At 31.1% G+C, this 20,576-nt stretch overlaps 1 protein-coding gene across 4 annotated transcripts in view; it reads right to left on the bottom strand.

The window, feature by feature from the left end:
• Positions 1-20,576, bottom strand: part of LOC105839511 (inactive rhomboid protein 1) — a 137,640-nt gene that overhangs the window by 76,226 nt on the left and 40,838 nt on the right. For all 4 annotated transcript variants that reach the window (XM_028192805.2, XM_028192803.2, XM_028192804.2 and 1 more), the window contains exon 3: positions 1,152-2,639. In XM_028192805.2, coding sequence (XP_028048606.1) covers positions 1,152-2,608 — 1,457 coding nt within the window. In that variant the 5' untranslated portion in view covers positions 2,609-2,639. The remainder of the gene's footprint in view (positions 1-1,151; positions 2,640-20,576) is intronic.

Here is a 20,576-nt window from a genome sequence, read left to right as displayed (position 1 = left end):
ATAGGAAACATTTATAAAACTAAAAAAATATATTAAATATTTTCAATTATTTATATAAATAAAGATTTAAAAAAAATAGCACTTGGGCCATGTTGATTACATATATACCCAATGTGGTCTAACTATGTATTTTTTTCTTTTTCGTAATATTTTTGAAAAAATGCGAAATAACAAAATCAACATGTTTAATTAAGCATTTATTAACATACTTATAGAAAAAACTATACATACAGCTATTCATTCAATAATAAAACTCTGTTTATTTACTATAAAGAACGTTAACTTTTACTTGTCAAAAAGCTTCAACTAACTAGAGAAAAATAAGAAATACTAATAAAAAATTAAATATTAAATAAAGAAACAGAATTTTAATTTTCTTGTATATTAATAAGATATATTGTGTCTTTAGTAGTCTTTAGTAGTGTCTCTGGCCATAATGGTTTCATAATACAAAGAACTTTCTTTCTTTAATTATAAACAAGATATTTTAATAAAAACCTAAAATAAATAGTGTTGAAAAGCATAAATAAAGAGCTACAATAATATGAATTGGGGATATTTGTAATTGTTACATGATAGTTACAAAAAGCAAAAACTTACCTCTAAAATTTTAAATTCAGAAGAACACAATTTGAAGAAAGTGTGCTTACAAGCCATAGAAAGAAGTATATTGAGCAGTTAACTAACATACACACTAACATACATCATATCGACTTCCTGAATGATATATTACCGTTGTTCGTGAAATTCATTGTGTAACTATTTGAAAATGGGGGGGAGTGAGCCAAATTGTGTACATGGTCATATTGGGGGTACAGGTACTTTATATAACAAATGCAACAATTCTTCGATGAAGTATGTCTACTTTACCAAATATCCAATATCTAAGAACAAAACTATTCTAACAAATCTGGGTATTAGATTAGAGGTAGATTATACAGACGAATCGGATCACAATAAGGATTAAGATTATATTTGTTACATTCTAGTTGAAAGTTTTATTCTGTCTACGAGTTAATTCGCCCCTCTTTCCCTACACCTAAAAACCATATCAATCAATTAAGCCTTATCTTGATCCGATTTACCTTATGATCCAATTCACTTCGAGCTACCTTATTATTCAAAATCTACTTAATTTGGATTGAACTCACCTCTCGGTGGCCGCCGCCAACGCCGAATATCGCTCATGATGTGCTGTCGTTGGTGGATCCTGTCGAGGATACCTATCGTGAATGGGTGATTCGCCCAAGTACCTTTCCGACTTGCCAACGAATCTTTCGGGCACCGGAGCGTGTATCGGCGAGGAAGATAATATCCTGTCCGCGGAAATGGTTGCGTAACGAGTATCTTTGGCATAAACCGCACTGGCCTGGAGTCCAGCCTGAAGTCCGCCCAAGACCGGAGAGGATCCCGAGAGCAGGCGATCAGGTCCAGTGTAGCGTTGTTGATCCTTAGCGTCGCCTGTGGCTGACTGCTGATTGGCCAGCAGTCGTTCGGCGGAGGCAAAGCGTTCTTTGGCGGGCATCGATGATGCTGTAGCGGCACTGTCGGCGCCGTACTTGGGCCCCGGAGAATTGGGGGGCAAAATGCGATCAGCAGAAGGGTAACCAGCCAGGCTTTGGCTCGAGGCGTACTTCTCGCTTGGACTGGGCGATAATGGCGGTGGTGGGACGAAACGATCGTTCGCCGGTGCCGGCGATGGCGGTGATGGAAACGTCTCCGAGACAAAAGAGCCCACGAGCGCATTCGCGTTTGCGTACTCACCGGATCCGCTCGTGCTCGTCGTATCGAAGCGTAGTTCTGGATTGCAGACCGAGTAACGATCATTCGGGATCCGCTGCTCGCCGTGCAACGCACTGAGATCGTTGAATCGCGCGAAGCGGTCAGTGCCGGCATGCGTACCGCCGTAATGTCCCTGCAACGAGGAGTGACCGAATGTCGAAGTCTGATAATGCCCGAAACGTTCGCAACTCGATTGTCGACCGTCAGCAGTGCATTTGGTGAAATCGACCGACGACTTGTCGGATGATTTCTCGTATCGCTCGCCTCCCATCCGACTTCCCACATGTTCACCGCTTTGGGCCTGATAATGTCCGAAACGCTCGCAACTCGTTTGACGATCCTCTCCACACTTCGAGTTATCGATACAAGATTTGTCCACGACTTTCTCATGCCGCTCACCCCCCATCCGGCCCCCCACATGCTCGCCGCTTTGGGTCTGATAATGCCCAAAACGTTCACAACTCGATGGACGACCCTCTCCGCACTTGGAGAAGTCGATCGTAGGCTTCTCCGCGGACTTCTCGTGCCGATCGACCATTCGGGCCCCGACATGCTCGCAGCTTTGAGTCTGTTGGTCCGACTGGTGACGCTCTTGACCCGATTGGCTTGCGGTACTCGTGACCGAACGCAAGTCAGACGATTGTTGCTGCTGTGTTTGCTGCTTAAAGCAATCGTTGGGATTGCTGGAACCAATCTGGGTCCCCACGCCACTAGAATTCGGCGTGCTCGATCCGGAAAGCGGGGATGACGAGGATCCGTACTGCGCGATCGGGTGCTGGTGCAACAGGAGACGATCTTTTCGGCCATAGTCGTCGTCTGTCGGCATCCTGGTGGCCCGGGGCCCACTGTCAGGACATCTGCAATGAAAACCGCGAACGTAAACTTAAAATTACGAGACAATCTTAATAAACATAAATGTACATCCATATAAATACGTCTGAATTTATTCGTATCTTTCAGTTCTCCGTCTCTTTTAATTCTTTAAATTCAATCTATCGCAGTCGAATACGTAGCGCTAGTCCTGGCTAAAGTAAAGTTTATATGTAAAAAGAAAGTTTTGCTCAAAAAATATTAAAATCTTTTTTTGCAATTAATAAGTTGATAAATCAGAATAAAAATTATTTATTTTATTTTGCTTCATAATATAGGACTTTTTATAAAATCTTTCTTGCAAAAAATAAAACTAAATAAAAAACCTATTATAAGTGTATGAAAATAAAAATACATCTTTATCCACATCTCTTTGTCATTTTTTTCTTTTTGTTTTTAACAGCCACTCAGAAAACAACAAATTCAATTTTATGACGTGCAAACATTTCTGTCAATCATGCACTTTTTTGACTTTTGATAGACGCATTGCAGAATGAAAATTCTGCAGTCACTCCACAACCAACTATTTTCATCTCTTTTTCTCTCTCTTCTTTTCTGTAGCTCGAAAACCGCGAGTTTCTCTCTCGATAGTTCGTGTCTCAATTCTCGTGATGCATCGCGAGATGCAGTAACCTCCGGTGGCAACTTGATATAAATATTCGCTCGACCGCTCATCGTGACCATCGTGTCATCATTTCTCTCTTGCATAGTAACAACAAAATTAAAATACTAGAAGAACAAACGCAAATTTCGTAAACTTCTTGCTATTAATATAATTTGATGCTGGAATTGTATAAAGAATTGTTGTATTCATCAAAAAGAACTTTTTCGATTTTATAAATTAATACATTCTTTATTGTTACTATGCAATTTGCTTATCGTGAACAGATTTATGTTTAATATTGTAATAACTAAATTTGTAACGCACACAATTACTTAAAAATTTGTTGTTTTATGTATATATATATTGTTTTCACGGAGTTTTTTTATTATTTTCTATGCGTTATGTAAATTAAACAAAAACAGTTAACTAAATTGATGTGCGATAAATATTGTGGCTACATTTGTGAGAAAATAAATAAGTGTAACAAATTAACATTTCAAGTAAAGAGAATAATTTATAATATATTTTAAATGGGCAGTATAAAACCGTAATATTATTATGAAAAGATTTTAAAGGAAATAAATGTAGTCCGTTTCTTTTTTCGTTTCCCTCTTATGATGAATCCTACTGAAACTACTTGTTATATTTTATATTGCAGAAAGTAAAGAGATTAGTAAAGTAAAACGCGCGTTACACGTACTTTAATCCCCACGAATTAACATAAATTAAACCCCAAAAAGTGGGTTTTCCGCAAGAAAACTATATGAGGGTGTTTCCACAATTCTCCCCGAAGCAATATTTGCATTAGTCTAACAGTTCTAGTCGAGGAAATATTGAGATAGCACGTGACACATTTTTCTCTGATAACGGCGTTTGATTTGCGCCAAAAACGAGCGACGACCGAAAACACGTTTGTGCGACACCCCAAACTTATTAATTGCAAAAATCGCCGGCGGGCGACGCTGCGTTGTTTTCCGCCTCGCTCAGTCAACCAGGGAAAAATCAAAATGGCTTTGAAGCGGAGATTCCATGTTCAAAACGATATAGAAACAAATATATGATATCGACAAAATGTATTTTACTCGTTGTTATCCATAGTACAGATAAAGTACAGATTTCGTCCTAAAAACATTTATAGATTGACCTAAGAACGCTTGTATTATATTAGTGCATATAAAATGTCAGACTTTCACTCACTAAAAATATTAGTATTACTGTCTCGACCAAGAAAAGAAAATAATATTACTCTTCGCCCTCCCTCTTTGACGTTATGTATTATAACTCTCTTTATGTGTGCTGAAAATAATCAACATTTTTTATTGAAAATAATTTAATAGTTACATTTGTCAATATATATTGTTTATTCGATTCTATACTCAGAATTGTAAAATAATTATTAATAAGAGGTTATCGATAATAATGTGTATGTGTGACGACATTGCAATAAGTCGAAAAGAAACAGGTTGTAATGTAACCCGCCCACAAAAAATAAACGTAAAAAATGAATTTTGTTTTCATTATGTACCTGACTTTCTTCCTATAAAAATAATTAGCATAATTCTCATGTTTTACTAAAAGCTTTAAAATCGATAATTATGAATCTGTTTAAAAATTAAAATTGTGAATCTAATATAATAGATCAGAATATAAAATTTTTTTAGCAATTTACTATTTTAGCAGTTTACTATTTTTCATCTGCTATTTTAAATTTGAAATTTTTATTATAGATTTGTTATAGCGTTTTCAGAAATCTGTGTACAACTAACTTATACATATATGTATAAATATGATAAAATTTAATATATTTCCCCGTCATTTTAAAATTATATAGCTATTGTTTTCATATAACATTTATGTTGACCTTTAAAATAAGCCTCAAAAAATTGCTATCTTAATTCTTTTATAAGAAATATGTATTTTTCTTTTTTTTCCATTCCATATGTATGGTAAAATGTGCAGATTAAAACGTGAAACCCACAAAGGGGTAGATTTTTTTCTAGAAAATAGTCCTGTCTTCAGTTTTATCCATTTTTATTCATTTTTATCCATTAAATATTTTCATATACATTGAATAAATTTAATAAAGCACTTGAGAAAGAAACAATTATACATGATATTACAGGATAGATTTTACAAGAATAACAAGAAGACTTATCAGGTTTCAAAGCATTACATGAATAAGTGAGAAGATTTAAGCTCATACATAAAATTGTAAGCAAAATTACGCAGTTTAATAACAAAAAAGCTTTTCAGGTAGTAAATTATTTGTCGCCATTTGTTCGTCAAAATGACATATTTGCCGATGATATGACATCAAACTAATCTAGCTTATTACCTTTAATATCAAAAACAATTTTTTAAACAAAAAGTAATAGACTTATTGATAATAATCAAATATTATATTGCGCGCTTGAAAACTGAAAATGCATATGATTCGGGTTCAAAGCGATTTTTAATTAAAATTTTATACCGGCCGCACGTTAGCACAGAAGGTTTAGAAAAGGTAAAAGCGTAATCACACCCGTAACTACACACAGTTCAGTCGATTATTTTATTTCAACTGCTGCATCATACGTATCGTCTTAGCGTAATTATTGTGGAATTTTTATTAATTCATCATTCTATTATTATTTTATAATGTACCTATAAATAATTTTCCCATTAATTCAAAATGGTGATTTCAATGATTTTATTTTTTATATTTAACACTCGTTTATTCTACTACAGCTTTCTAACTTGAAATTGCAATGACGACGGATTATTACTACTCTCTATTTGATATTATCGGGCTTGTATTTTTGACCTTTGCAACTTTCTAATTGTCACCTGATTTTCTAACTACAGTGAAAGATGCAAATGATCTTGAACTCAACTTACACCACGGTGCATGAAATGCTCCATCACTCTCTAAAAAATTCTGTAATTTCGTTGATGACAACTAAAGGTAACCAACATATTAAAAAGAAATTGTGACATTCAGTCGTAATATACTGGTAGTTTTGCGCATCTTTAATCGAACCGTCCTGTCATTTGTTTTTGGGTTTTTTGAACTGTTTCAATATCAAGAATTATTCACTCTTTATTAAATTCAAATTTAGTAACAATGCTGTTATAGTCGCAATATTAACACAGCTTTTAAAGAAAAAATTGTTAATAGGAAAACATTTCATGTAAGAAAATTATATAAATTTTGGTAGAACTTACACATATATTTTGAAATAAAAGCAAAATAGCTTTAAAAAAACTTTAAAAAAAGCTTTATAAGCATAATGTAATTATGCACAATAAGCATAGATTAAAATGCATATAAAATTATGTTATAAAACTAATATGGCCGAAACATCAATATTTTTAATCAGCAAATATATTCGAAATTTCATACACATCAACCTAATAATAATAAAAACATTTCCAGGACGTTCTTTGGATAAAGTGTTACGTAAATGATAATAAAAATGTTGACAATAAGAATAAAGATGTGTAATTATGATATTTTTGAGAAGATCATTTTATTTAGATTATTTGATTTAAGTCCAAAAAGCGCTATACAGCCCTTTGCTCTCTATCATTTCCCATCGTCGAACGCCACTTCCGGTCCAGGCAAGTTGCCTATTCCTTTTGCGGGCCGTCAAAGAAATTCGAGGGAAAGCCTCCCTCGTTCGGCAGGAACTGAATTTGACAAATGGTTTTATCCGGCAGTTGACGAGCGTACGTGCGCGCGACACGTGTCACGCGTGGCCGCGTTCCCCCGATGGCGGACGCCGAGAATACATCGTTCCGACGAAATTTCGGAAGTCACGTCGAAGGACGTCGTCGCCCGTCCGCGAAACGACGCCAGGGCCTTCCCGGAGTCGAAACGACGCCGTTTGAAATATTTATGACGGAAAATTTTCCCGGGTGATATTGGCGAGATTGCATAGAGAGATGGCTTTGCACCGTGATAAGGAAAAATTCCAACGCTGTTCCAGCTTTGAGTGTTAAGTTATATTAAAAGAGACTGAAAAGATCTATTATAGAAGACAATTTTTTTAACTCTATTATCTCAGAAAAACCAAGTCTGTTTATTATGGATTAGTAAAACAATCGATGTCTATTTGAAAAGAAAGACTTAAAAATTATATAATTCTCTGTAAAATTAACAAAATTAACAAAATTTATTTAACGTCATAATTTATGAAAATATATATATGGACATTGAAAAGTAATTTTAACTCTAATTGCATAGGAAAAGATTAGGTTACCAATACTGTGCATCCTAAAGTAAAACCTTATTTCTTGGAAATTAAGCACTACATTGATTGACAAAATATTGATACAAACAAAGAAATAAAAACTTAGATATTTTGCAGATTTATAGGCCAGTATTCATAGTCAAATCTTATTTCAAGATTATCTCAAGTAATGTCTTAAGATGCTAAGACGGCTCTGTAATTGGTTAATGACACCTTAAAATAGTACTTAAGATGATCTTCAATATAAGATCCGACTATGAATACCGGCCATAGTTTTTCTATACATAATCTGGTGAAAACAAATTCTTCAAAAGTGAAAATAAAATTTGCATGATTCTCTTTTGCAAGTTACATATTTAAACAATATGTCATTCATAATATTAGATTATTTTACATATTTGTGGCTTCCTAAAAATACTTTTCTCTTTTATTTTTTTCATAATGTGTATGAAGCAGAGAATTGCCGTGAGGTATAAACCAGTGCATTTCTCTATTACTGAAAACAAATCATAAATGTGTGTGGTCTGTTCTTTTTATATTACAATTTTGTTTGAAATATTTATTAAAATAAATTATTTATTTTTATTTGTTAGTCCAAACATTGCTTTTCAAAGTATTTAATTCTGATGCTTTATTTTATTACATAAAATTTTTTAATACATAGAAATATATTTTATTAAAAAAATTATCTTAGTTTATCAATTTATTTCATAATTAACTCCTTTATTGTGGACTCGTGTCTAATTTCTGTCATTATTGCTTATTATGTCAATTTTGAGACCTAACTTCTCAGACATTTATTTTTGATTATGTTGCAAAAACATTAATTACTACAAAATATAATACAACATTATAAAAACTACTACACCATCTGAGACAAAACATTTTCTAGTCTATATTTATGTTTTTAAAGTTTTAATTTTAGTTTTTGTTTATAAAAAATTTTATTCGAAATCACTGTTCAAAAACAAAGTAGTATTTGGTAACCTTTCTTTATTCAAATATGTGTTAATAATACCATGTATATCTTGAAATATATTATTTTTTAATTCTCTCTCGACAAGTCTTAATCAATTTATCTCAACTCTACTAGAACTATACTTGACTTCTAAGAAACAAGTTAAAAAAACATTAACTTTATATATCAAAAAGTTATTCATTTTCATTTATTATTAAAATATTAGATAATCCAATATATCCAGGACTTAATATAAAATTTGCTTTTTCGCTAAATCTTTGAATTTTGTTTGTAACAATTCAAAACCGAAAAATTGATCAACTAGCCTCGACATCCCGTATCAATTATTTAACAATTAAATAAAATTTGTTTAAAATTAATATTTTGTATTTTATAAGAAAAAAAAGGAAAAAACCAATTTTTATATTTTAGTCATTACAATATAAATATTTGATATCCAATCAATGTCTGTCCATATAAAAGTTTCTTGCAACTTTAAAGATAATTAATTAAATTATATTACATCACATTCTTCTCTAAATTCAAATACACACATTTGTTTTAGAAACTTGTAAAAATGTTTATGAACTTCTAAAGATGATTTTGAATTATTTTAAATAAGTGAAAAATAGTTGAAGACAAAAGACTATATTTTTAAGGACAAAATGCAAACATTTATTATCTAAATTATGCAACTTGTAAAAGAAAATTATGCAAATTTTATTTTTGTTTTTGATAACTTTGTTTTTAACAGATATTTATATAAAAAACAGATGTTTACATGTAAAAAAATCCATAAATGTAAAATATTAGATAATGGGCAGATCTTATTTTTATTAATACATTACAATATTTAATTTCCGAAAAATAAAAAAGTGCTGTTTCAAAAGGCCAATGCTAATGTTGACTATCTTCTTCAATATTTTTATTTAAAAAACATAATATAATTTTACAAAAAAAAACTATTTACTTTCATTTAATAATTTTGAATTGCAATATGACTTTTTTAAATCACTAATTTTATAATTGTTTTTTTATAACCGCTAAAATTACTCAAAAATTACATATATTACTAATAGAACAAAAAAAAATATTTGTTACTATCAACAAAAAAAAATTCTATCAGAATTAATTAGCACGAGTATGTATAATCCCAAGATGAAATTGTCTCAGTTTATTTTTGAAACAAATTTATAATGTTTAATAAAACAGATACAGAACAAAAATTAATGGGGAGAATATATAGAATAAGATTCACTCTTACTATATGTAAACATCAAATACTCAGATAACTGTGTAGTAATTTAAATTGTAAACAAAATATATAACAAACTTTACTTACTTCTATAATTTTTCGATAATACTTTATAATTCTTGAACAATTTATGGAACTGTGCCGCAATGCGATGTTTGTTACCTGTACAAACACGATTATCGTTATCTCTACTTTTGTTTTAAATATAGATCAAATTAATCAACTTACCAACAATTAGTCCCAATCTTTCCTATATATTTACTCAATTACTGATAAATACTTTGTTAGTAAAATAGACATATAAATGTCATATAAGAAATTAAGATCAATAAAAAAATATATTACTTTTCACTCATTACGAATTTAATAAAATACAGTGTCAGAAATGTTAAATGCGATATGAATCTCGATGGTTTTAGGTCAGATCGTTTATCGAACTCGCATTCGCGACTTTTTTAATAGCGACTCGATTTGCCGAGACGGCGATTAATTCGTCCGACGACGAGTCGAGAGTTTCATCTTTTACGAGCATCTTTCGACGGTTGGCACGAGCCTGCCTGGCACCGATCCAAATTGAATCCATTTAAATACCTGGTCGCTACCACCCCTTGCCCAACCCTCCGTTGCGGCGCACGAAGCTCCCCTAATTTCCGATTTTACGAGAACCGCCGCGCCGCAACTCCTACGCAAGGAACTGTTAATGCACTCGGGCGTGCGTCAATATGAAAAAAATCTCCTCAATTTTAATTATCGACTCGAGAAATTTATTCTATATTCTACTTGTATAGAAAGTCATGAATTTATTAAAAAGAAATCATTTTCAAAAATCACATTTATTCACCTTTCATAAATTTTGTTATTCGAAGACTATTTTCATCTGCTGCACATATTCTCTAACATTTTGATTTTTTACTAATTAATTATTCACTCTATTAAATTTTTTATTATATAAGGGCAATATCTCATTGCTTAATAATTCCCGTCGGATTTATTTCGCGTTATCTCATTTCTATTCTATTAATGTTTTCATTTTCACACTTTAATGAGATTAATAGAAATTATTGGTATAGCAAATGGAATATTATCCGACAGTTCTTCAAAAAAAGATATTATTTTTTTAAATAATTATTTCTTTAAATAATTAAATTTAAATTTAATTTAATTTAATTTAATTTGCGCGCACTTTTAATTCTTACTGAATCGTGGAAAGAAAATGTTTTTCTTGCCGTAAATATTCACCACAAGAAATCTTATCTGGTAATTCTGAAATTCTACACCTTCGCGATGCAACACTTTCGATGTAAGAAATTTTTAATCTCGTAACCACTGACACTAATGGACTCTCACCTCCCCCCCCTCTCTCTCTTTCTCTCTTTCGAAATTATTATAATAATAATAGCAAAAGAGGCGTTCGTCGCCCGCATAAAAGTATTTAAGTACTTTACTCTTTAGTAGACTGGATCGGAATTTCAATTGGTTGCTAATGGATTCTCGATCCATCCGTCTGCTACTCCCAGATCATGCGAATCTAAAAGTAACGAATTAGTATGCCGTCGGTAGATTCCGAGTTGGATTAGCCTGAGATCACGCGAAGTAATTATTATTCCATCGCCATAGTGTCGCTTTCGCTTGCTAAAATTGACAAGTTATCCTAAAAGTCAATTAAATTGACAACTCAGAAGTATTAGCAAAATTATAAAAAACTGTTAAAATTATTATAACTTTTAAAAATTTAATTTAATTATGAAACTATTATAAATTAATATTAGTAATATTAAAATTAAATAATATTAAAACTGCGCAAAAAAGAGTCAATTTATAATTTATAATTCAAACGCACGTAATAATTTACGACAATTATTAAAATGTTAAAGTTGTGTGGAAGAATGCTCTTAAAAGTCAATTAAACCTGTTATTTGACGTAAAATATTTGAATATTTTGGAAGTTTAGAAATACGCAATGCGTATAACTGTATACATAAAAAACCCCCCAAAATTTAAATTCGATTTTCATAGTTGCAAGAGATACTTAAAATAAAATAAAAAGGATAAAATAACACTATTAACACTTCTACATATAAAACAATCTAGAGATATCTAATTTACATATAATGACTACACGATCGATTCATTTGAAATAGGAGAACGCGCGACTCGCGACGAGACACCTGGTATATTAGCACGTATCCGGATTAGTACAGAGCAGAGAGGAAAAACCCCGAGGTAGACGACACTAATTCGAGCCCTCTATAAATCACTTCTATTCCTCGCCTCCTCCCTTCCTTACCCGCGCCTCTCACTCGAAGGTAAGCATCCCCAGAGTGAGGTCGATATTTATGAAAGATGATAAATAATAAGAAAGTATAATAAGCGACGCCACGCCCCACCCGTGTCACCTATCCCCCTATGTTGCCCCCTATGTCGCTCACCACTCAACCCTCTTCCTTCACCTCTTCCGGTCGGCCACCCACTCTCGATTTCGCATCGTCTGGATGCAATAAATTCACGTCCGCCACTCGACGGCTTTGTCCCTTCGTGCAGATATTTCCCCAGTCTCTGTCTTTTTTCTTTTTGCTTTTTCTCGATTTGGTTGCCATTTTTCTTCGGCAAAATCGGGGAGAAGTGTCGAACACACAAAAATATCAAAGCATTAAGGAAAATACAACAACGTTACAGTTGAGTAGCACGGGGAAAGAAGAAAGGTGGTACAATTATTATATGACATAAATTTTTCAATATTTTGTAAAGAATTACTTATTAAAATTAAATGTAAGAGAGAGATGGCAAATGTACCACTTAAAGATACATTTAAAAGTATTATTAAAACTTCATTCAAAAATATATAGATTGTTTTATTATTATGTTTATATATCTGTATAAAACAGGTACTTATCTGTATTTATTTAGAAAAGAAGATAAAGATAGATACGTGTTTATCTGACAAGTAAGTTTATCAAGAAGTTAAAACAATCGACCCTTAATTCTGTGTACAATCATATTTTATACTAATTCGTAAGTTTGACGAAGAAATGGCATTACGAATTAACTATATCACTAATTTTTTTACATATATTAACTAATAAAATTTCTAAACTTAAAAACTTAATAAATATTAATGCAAAAGCTTATTTAAACACACTCTAAAAAATATTTACCTAAAATAACAAAATAAGGCCATTTTACTGTATAAAATTTCTTATTTTCTTTTTTACAACTAATTTTCAAGACAAAACGCAGGCATTTATATTATTAATATTATTATTAATATTATTAAAACTTTTTGTCATTGTTCAGAAAAAATCTTAGAAGCATCTAATTTATAAATTTTCAATTTTAGTTGACATTGTATAAAACGTTCATAAGCTTCTGTAAACACATCGTTTTTTGTACATTTTTACACTTTCTATACATTTTTAGTTTATGACATTTCAAAGTTAATTCCCATTCCTTTAAAGGTATAAAAAATTCTTATATTTATTTTACTTATATATTCTTAAAAAATATTTATATAATTGTTTATTTAAAAAAATAGTATATTGTTATAACTATATTGTTATAACTAATTATAATGCTTTTAGTCTAAAAAAATATTCGAAATACAAATCCCATCATGTGTACAAATTAAACCATTTTTTTTACTACATTTTCCATTTAATATTGATTTATACATAAATAAACGTTGAATTTATAGCTTAATATTTTAGATATTTATTATAATGTTTAACACCTTTTAATAATAACAAATTAATTTATTATAAATTGTTTTGCAAAATAATACAATTTAAGCAATCGATTTAAATTGTATTCATGGGTTTTTAAAATCACCTGTGAAAGTATTGGATTTATAAAAATAATTTAAAATGTATAAAGAATTATTAACTATAATATTTATTTTATTAATAATTTAATCAAAAATATAACGTTGTAAGAATATTGAAATAAAGCTAACTTAAATTTATTTTGGCAATTGATATATTTTTATTTTAATTATATTAATTATTAGTTTCACTGTTATTAATTTTATTTTAATATCATTTATTGTAAAATAAAATTTATGTGGTAGAATAATTTAGGAAACTCACAAATTTTATAAAAACGTTGACTTATTAATCTTTATAATAACTGCAAATATGTACAGTAAATGTAAAACACTCAATATTATTTATTAAATCTTTTTTTACAAAATTATAAAAATTTAGTATAAAATTGCATAATTGCATTATTATCGGCTATATTAAATGGAGCAATAATCAGAATTACTTGTAATTAATATTGATTTATAATTGATTTTTTTCATATTTTGTCATTAAATGTTGCTATTAAGTAAAAATATAAAGTATCGATGCAGTACGATTTAGATGACCGTTAAACATGTACATACATTCGATAACTTATTTTTATTATATCAAAGAATATAAAAGTTTATTAGAACCTTTAATCGTAACTCTTATAGTGTCAATCTATAACACCTGTCTCTTTTCAAAATTATTATTTACAAATTTTTATTAATTTTCTCTCCAATGGTTATATGTTTTGCTACAAATTAAAATTCTGTCGAAGTTTAATCAGGATGTAGTGCACAGCCGTTGTTTCATTATTTATGCGCTCTCGTCGATGTGCTCTCGATTTGGTCGAGCGAGCCACGGTTTCCAAATAGATTAGAGGTCGAAAACTATCAATCAGCTGTGTTGAGTTATAGCATTTATAACACGCCATGTGCGCGATGTTTTTCGCTAGAAAAAAAATGTCAAGCGAGCCGGTCGATGACCGGTGCTCGGCAAATGGGTCGTAGAGCGCGCGGGGCCATAAAATCTTATTTGTCGGTCGAGTAATGGCGACGCTAAGACGTGGCTGACTTGTATCGCACATTCTGCACCAGCCTCGTCCTGGAAAAACCGTCTACTCAATCGCCATTGTTCGATTTTATTTATCACGCTCATTAATCTCGTCCAGAATCTCTTCCGACTTCAGAGAAATCCGGAAAACTTCGTGTCGGATTATTTTTCTAAAACAACTCCCCATGTGTGATCTCTCTCTCTCTCTCTCTCTCTCTCTCTCTCTCTCTCTCTCTCTCTCTCTCTCTCTCTCTCTCTCTCTCTCTCTCTCTCTCTCTCTCTCCCTTTTTTATTTACTAATTCAGTCTTTAATTCAGGTATTTTAATTAAATTAATTTTAAAAATAAATTAAAAATTATTTCTCGTGAAGGTGTATATTTAAATATCAATAAACTGATCCTAAAGTACTGATCCTAACATAAATATTCTTTTTACACATTTTTTTATATACAAATATAGAAAAAATATTTTAATTGTGTTAGCTAATTTTAAATATAAATAAACTTATTTGGTTAGAGCTGCATCTTAATGCTTAATAATATGTCCGTGTAAAGTTACTTTAATTATTTAACTAATTTAATAATTCTTTATAAAATTTTTTTGTATATAATAATAATAATAAATACAATACAAATAGTACACAATGTCTATAGAATGTCTATAGACATTGTGAATATATTGTATATCTTTATATAATATTGTACGAACATTTTTAAGAAACCTGTGTTATTAAAAAATCTTACTTCACTGAATAATTTATTCATCACCCAAATTTATTAATTATAAATAAAACAAATTTTAGTTATTTCATATAGCAATACATTAATTTATTATTATTTTTTAGTTTTTTATTTACAACAAAGAGAAATAGACAAAACAAAATTTTGTTTTCTCAAATGTAAAACTAATTTTCTTAAGCTTCTCCTTCAAAAGAAATTCTGTTACTAAACACGAGAGTGCAGTTTCTGTGGAATGTATAGCAACACATTAATTAAAGAATTTCATACACAGGCACATACACATACACAACCAAATAAGTCTTTTTTTATCTGGATTATGCTAAATTGTATTCTAGTAATTGTATTCTCTATTCAGTAGCGTCACATTGCAGACAATTTTATTCTAGCAAGAATCACAAACGAGAAGAAAACGAGAAATATAAATATAAATATAAAATTACAAAAATTAAACAAATCCAAAAGTTGTCTTTTTTTTAATAAATTAGTTTTATTTCCACATATTACAACATATTTAATTTTATTTTTAAACATTTTTAATATTAAATGTTCATATAGGTTCATATTTAGGATCAATTTAACTCATTGTCAGTACTAAAAAAACATCTATAATGTATCAAATTTAAAATATTAAGTGCACAACTTAATTCTCGTCTTTTTTATAAAATACATACATAAACATTTACCCCCAAAAATCCTGGGCTATCTTGCCCAAACTGTGAGAGAAAGATAGTCATAGTATTTATATCAAAAATAGAAAAGGAAATAAAAAATATAATTACACATTACAATTTACATACTTTTGTTACGTGGGTAACGTTCATTGCGACAGCACAACTGTAATTTATTCGACATTGTGACAATTTCTAATGAACACATGAAAAACTTTGCAGGCAGTCAAAAGTAAAAACATGATATAACATTCACAATATCGTTATTTCGAATAATACGTGTATACGCACATAAACTACAGTAAATATCGATTACTTTTGAAAATAATAACAAAAACACATTATTTAGCAATTATTGGAGAAATTATAACCATTGGCCATCTTTTTCGTATAGCTATCATACCCTAACTTACCCTAGTATCCAGACAAAAATGATTATATATAATGTCAAGTTTAAAAATAGTAATTTCTTTTTTATTCTAAAAGTTTTATTTATTTGATTTTTGTGAAAAACGCTTCGATTTATCTATTATTTATTTGCTTAGTTTCCTTTATTTAAGATAAACAAAAAAATAAATCAAAATTTAATTTTTTGACTATAAGACAAATGTTCCTAACTTCCTTCAAAAGGAATTCTGTTGCACTGAACATCGTGGTTGCACGCAGTTTCTATGGAATGTCGGTTTGCTACGTTCGTACGGGTTTATTGTCGTTCTCGGCTGATTGGCATTGCGAACAACGTTACGAGATGAACCGAACGCGATAATTAATTATTCGCCCGGTGATAATTAATTTCGTGTGTACACGGCGCACGCATGTCGGCGCGTCGCAGCTGCAATAGCAAAATTAGCAAGGCACACAATGCAGCCGTGCTCATTACAGTTAATCAGTCGGACTGTCATGGAACAATCGATACGATTATCCATCGCTCACCGCGATCAGCGCTGATATCTAATAAGATATTGAACGCAGCGTTATATGCTTAAAAATTAGATTCTAGCCCAGATTATAAAAATAATCAGTGCTGACTGTGACGACAGAGAATACATCGCACACTAGTCAAATTCTTGTTGAAAATAATCAATATAAATTTCTTAGTAGAAATAGAATGTTTTAAAACAGTATTGACAGTATTGAATATTAATTAGATTCCGATTTTATATCGAACAATAGGTTTTATTTTTCATAATTCGCTCTGTACCAAATCATTGTTGAAATAAATGTCATGATATTAAATCAACATAAATTGGTATTAAACAGTAGAATTAACCCAGTATGCATGCTGCTAGTAGATTTTCAATATCACGTTCACACTGAAATTAACAAAAGGAATACGTTGGTACTGAACCAGCAATACATTGCTAGTAGATTTTCAGCATTATACATATATCTGAAGTATTGTTTTTTGCTACCTGTGCACTGAAAGTAGTCCTTTTCTCACTTGTCAATTCACATTCAAGGACTACACTTCGACGAACAGATAACAAAAAATATATCGTGTGTAGCATGTGCGAATCGGTTATTTCGGATACATGCGGGTGAACACACTCACAGGAAATAACCGATATTACGCACTCGTGACACAATATACTATTATAGCGCGAAGCAGTACGGAATTCCGCCTTTAGAGGGATATGTGGCTAAATTTTCTCTTCTGAGCAAAATATTACGTAATGCATTATAAGTAATGCAACAGCAGTAAAAAAGTGCTTAAGAAATAAAAATTAATAACACATACAATAAAACTGTTGTGATAAGATAAATTTGCTTGTGTCATTTTTATAGATATCCGCTACAACAGATCATAAGTTAAATATTTCAAAAGGTTTATTCATTATCTTGATTTATTATACATATATATAAGATATAATATTATTTAACTTTCCCCCTAACTACAAAAATTAATAAATTTATATGTATATCGATCTTCTAGATTTTAAGTATAATTTTTAGGAAAATTAAAATTAGAAATATTGAAATAAACTTTGTATAAGTATAAAAATTAAAATTAAAATAAATTAGCTGGATCTTATTCGATTCAAATATTTTATGAGTTGCTGTAACCTAGTTGAATAAATATTGTTAAGCATTACAAACGATAATTCATTCGTTTGAGCTACAAAATAGAGAGAAAAAGGCCGTTTACTGACCATGGAAATGCGTTATGTCATCTTGCAGCACGATAACGCTTAGCCGCATGTCGCAAAAGGAACGAAGGATACTATTTAGTCGTTGGGTTGAGAAGTTCTCCCTTTATGCGGTTTATTCAGCAAATTTAGCTCCTTCGGATTATCTTCTATTCCGATTTCCAGCACCACATGGCTGATACACACTTTAAAAGCATGGAAAAGGTTCGAAAATGCATCGACGACTTTATCCACTTAACTATCTTTTTTTCGAAAGAGAATTTATCAGTTAACCGAATAAAGTAATCAAAAATATAATGGCGAATATTTCGAAAATTAATATTCTTTTGTAAATAAAGGAAAATAAATTAATTTTTAAAAAAGGACCGAATGTATTTAATAATTTTTATGACATTTTCTCCTACATTCTAATAAAATAAGTTCCCGAAGTTCATTCTTGAAGATAAGTTTTTAAAATTAAATTCGAGGAGAAAAATAAATAAGATGTATTTTGTATTTGGAACATTTTTATAAGAATGTATGCGTGCTTTTTCGTCATTTTATCTTTATCATATTGATTAGATTTAAAACAAGATTAGTATGACAAAAAAGAACACTAAAATCTTTGTAAACGCGTTTTGAATACGGGCCATTGTAATATTGTTGCAATTGCATTGCAATATTTATAAAAGCGAACATTTTATTGTAGCAACATTTCGCAATATATTGCAATCTTTTCATAAAAATTTCTCTATAAATATTACTAAAATCTTTCTGTGCGCTGTATGAGCCAGTACTGTACTAATACCGCATCGGCACTTAATACTAAAACTTGTTACTAGATCAATATCTCATCAGTTCAATTCTCACTTGGATTTACACAATTAGTTTAACAAAAAAATTATTCTATCTATTTTACTTTTATCGTTTAAATATAAAAATACCTTTAACCGCGACAAATATTAAATTTTGTATACTACATCATAATGGCTTTGAGCATTGATTCGTGATATTTTCAGATTAGATGATACTTGATTTTGTTTATATACAGTAATTATATAATATTTTAATGCTTTGTACAGTTTTTCAGTTGATTATTATAAATTTGCATCCCAACTTCCTATTTTCAAAAAAATTGGTATGCAAAATAATAAATTAGAAAAGAAAACATTCTTTCCTTTATTCAAATTTGCTATAATTAAAATTTAAAAAGAAAGAACTTTCAAATTTGAGAATTAATAAAATTTTTTTCTAAAATTTTTAAATGGGCGTGTGATTAATGTAAGGGTAGGTAATCGACGCAAAAATCATGTATCCACGTTCGATTATATGGCGAAATAGCTGGAAAACGAAAGGTGCCGCGCAAATATGTATCGGCGCTAATTACAAAACTAGAAGCACGTCCTGTATGTCCCCTGTAAGATCTTGTCTCATGTAGCCGCAGCAGCCTCGTTAACCGGCTGCCACGCGATATTGTTGGCACAGTATATGTGTGTACACATACACACTTTACGCCCTCCAGCCCCTCTTTTCTCGCGCATAAACACACACACACGTATGAAGATGGGCGCGTACGTGTTTGGGACACAGGAAACTACGTCGAAAGTTATATCTTATAGTTACGGCACGTTATCGCGAAACTTGTATAACGTAACGTACATACGGGATGGGTGCTGCACGCGAGTGTGTACCACGTGTGTATCGGGGGAGGGGGGGTCACGGCAATAATCGAGCCTCATTCGCACGTCGACGTGTCGCGCGTGCGATCGACCCCTCAATTAGATTCCGTTCTTCTCTTCCTTTCTTACAACCCCCCCCCCTCTCTCTCTCTCTCTCTCTTTCCTACGATTTATTGCCACATGACAGCGAGGCTGTTCTTTGCGAAAAGACACGCAATATGTTCCACTTGTGTCACGTCATGGTTTAATAAAGGATTATCAATAAAGAATTTAAAATTGAAAATTCACAAAACTATAGGTACAGAATAGCTTATAAAAAGAAAAGTGAGAGTCAGTGTTGTTAGACGGACAGCTTTTTCTCGCCCATGCCCGAGAATTCACAATATAATTGTCTATTATTTTATTTGACTTTATACAATCTTGACTTTTTTAAAAAATTTTATATAATCTTCTATATAAATAAAAATGTAAAATGTTTGTTACTCATCTAAGATCTCCGTAAGTTTTTCACCAATTGCTTAAAAATTTTGACACAACGTTGCATTCGTAACCGGGAATGTTCTTATGGAGTCTGATTTTAGAAATACCGTGTGTTTCAAAAATGATGGCCATAATTTAAGTGTAAAAAATAGTTTTTCATTAATATTATTGAAATTTTGACACATGAGACTGGGAGAGACGGATAGAGACTGTAAGAGACGGGGAGAGATCGGGAGAGATCGGGAGAGACGGGGAGAGACGGTGAGAGACGGGGAGAGACGGGGAGAGATCGGGAGAGACGGGGAGAGATAGAGAGAAACGGGGAGAGACCGGGAGAGACGAGAAGA

Source organism: Monomorium pharaonis, chromosome 5, assembly GCF_013373865.1.
Source record: "Monomorium pharaonis isolate MP-MQ-018 chromosome 5, ASM1337386v2, whole genome shotgun sequence".
Classification (NCBI taxonomy): domain Eukaryota; kingdom Metazoa; phylum Arthropoda; class Insecta; order Hymenoptera; family Formicidae; genus Monomorium; species Monomorium pharaonis.
This window is presented reverse-complemented; position numbering and strand designations above follow the sequence as displayed.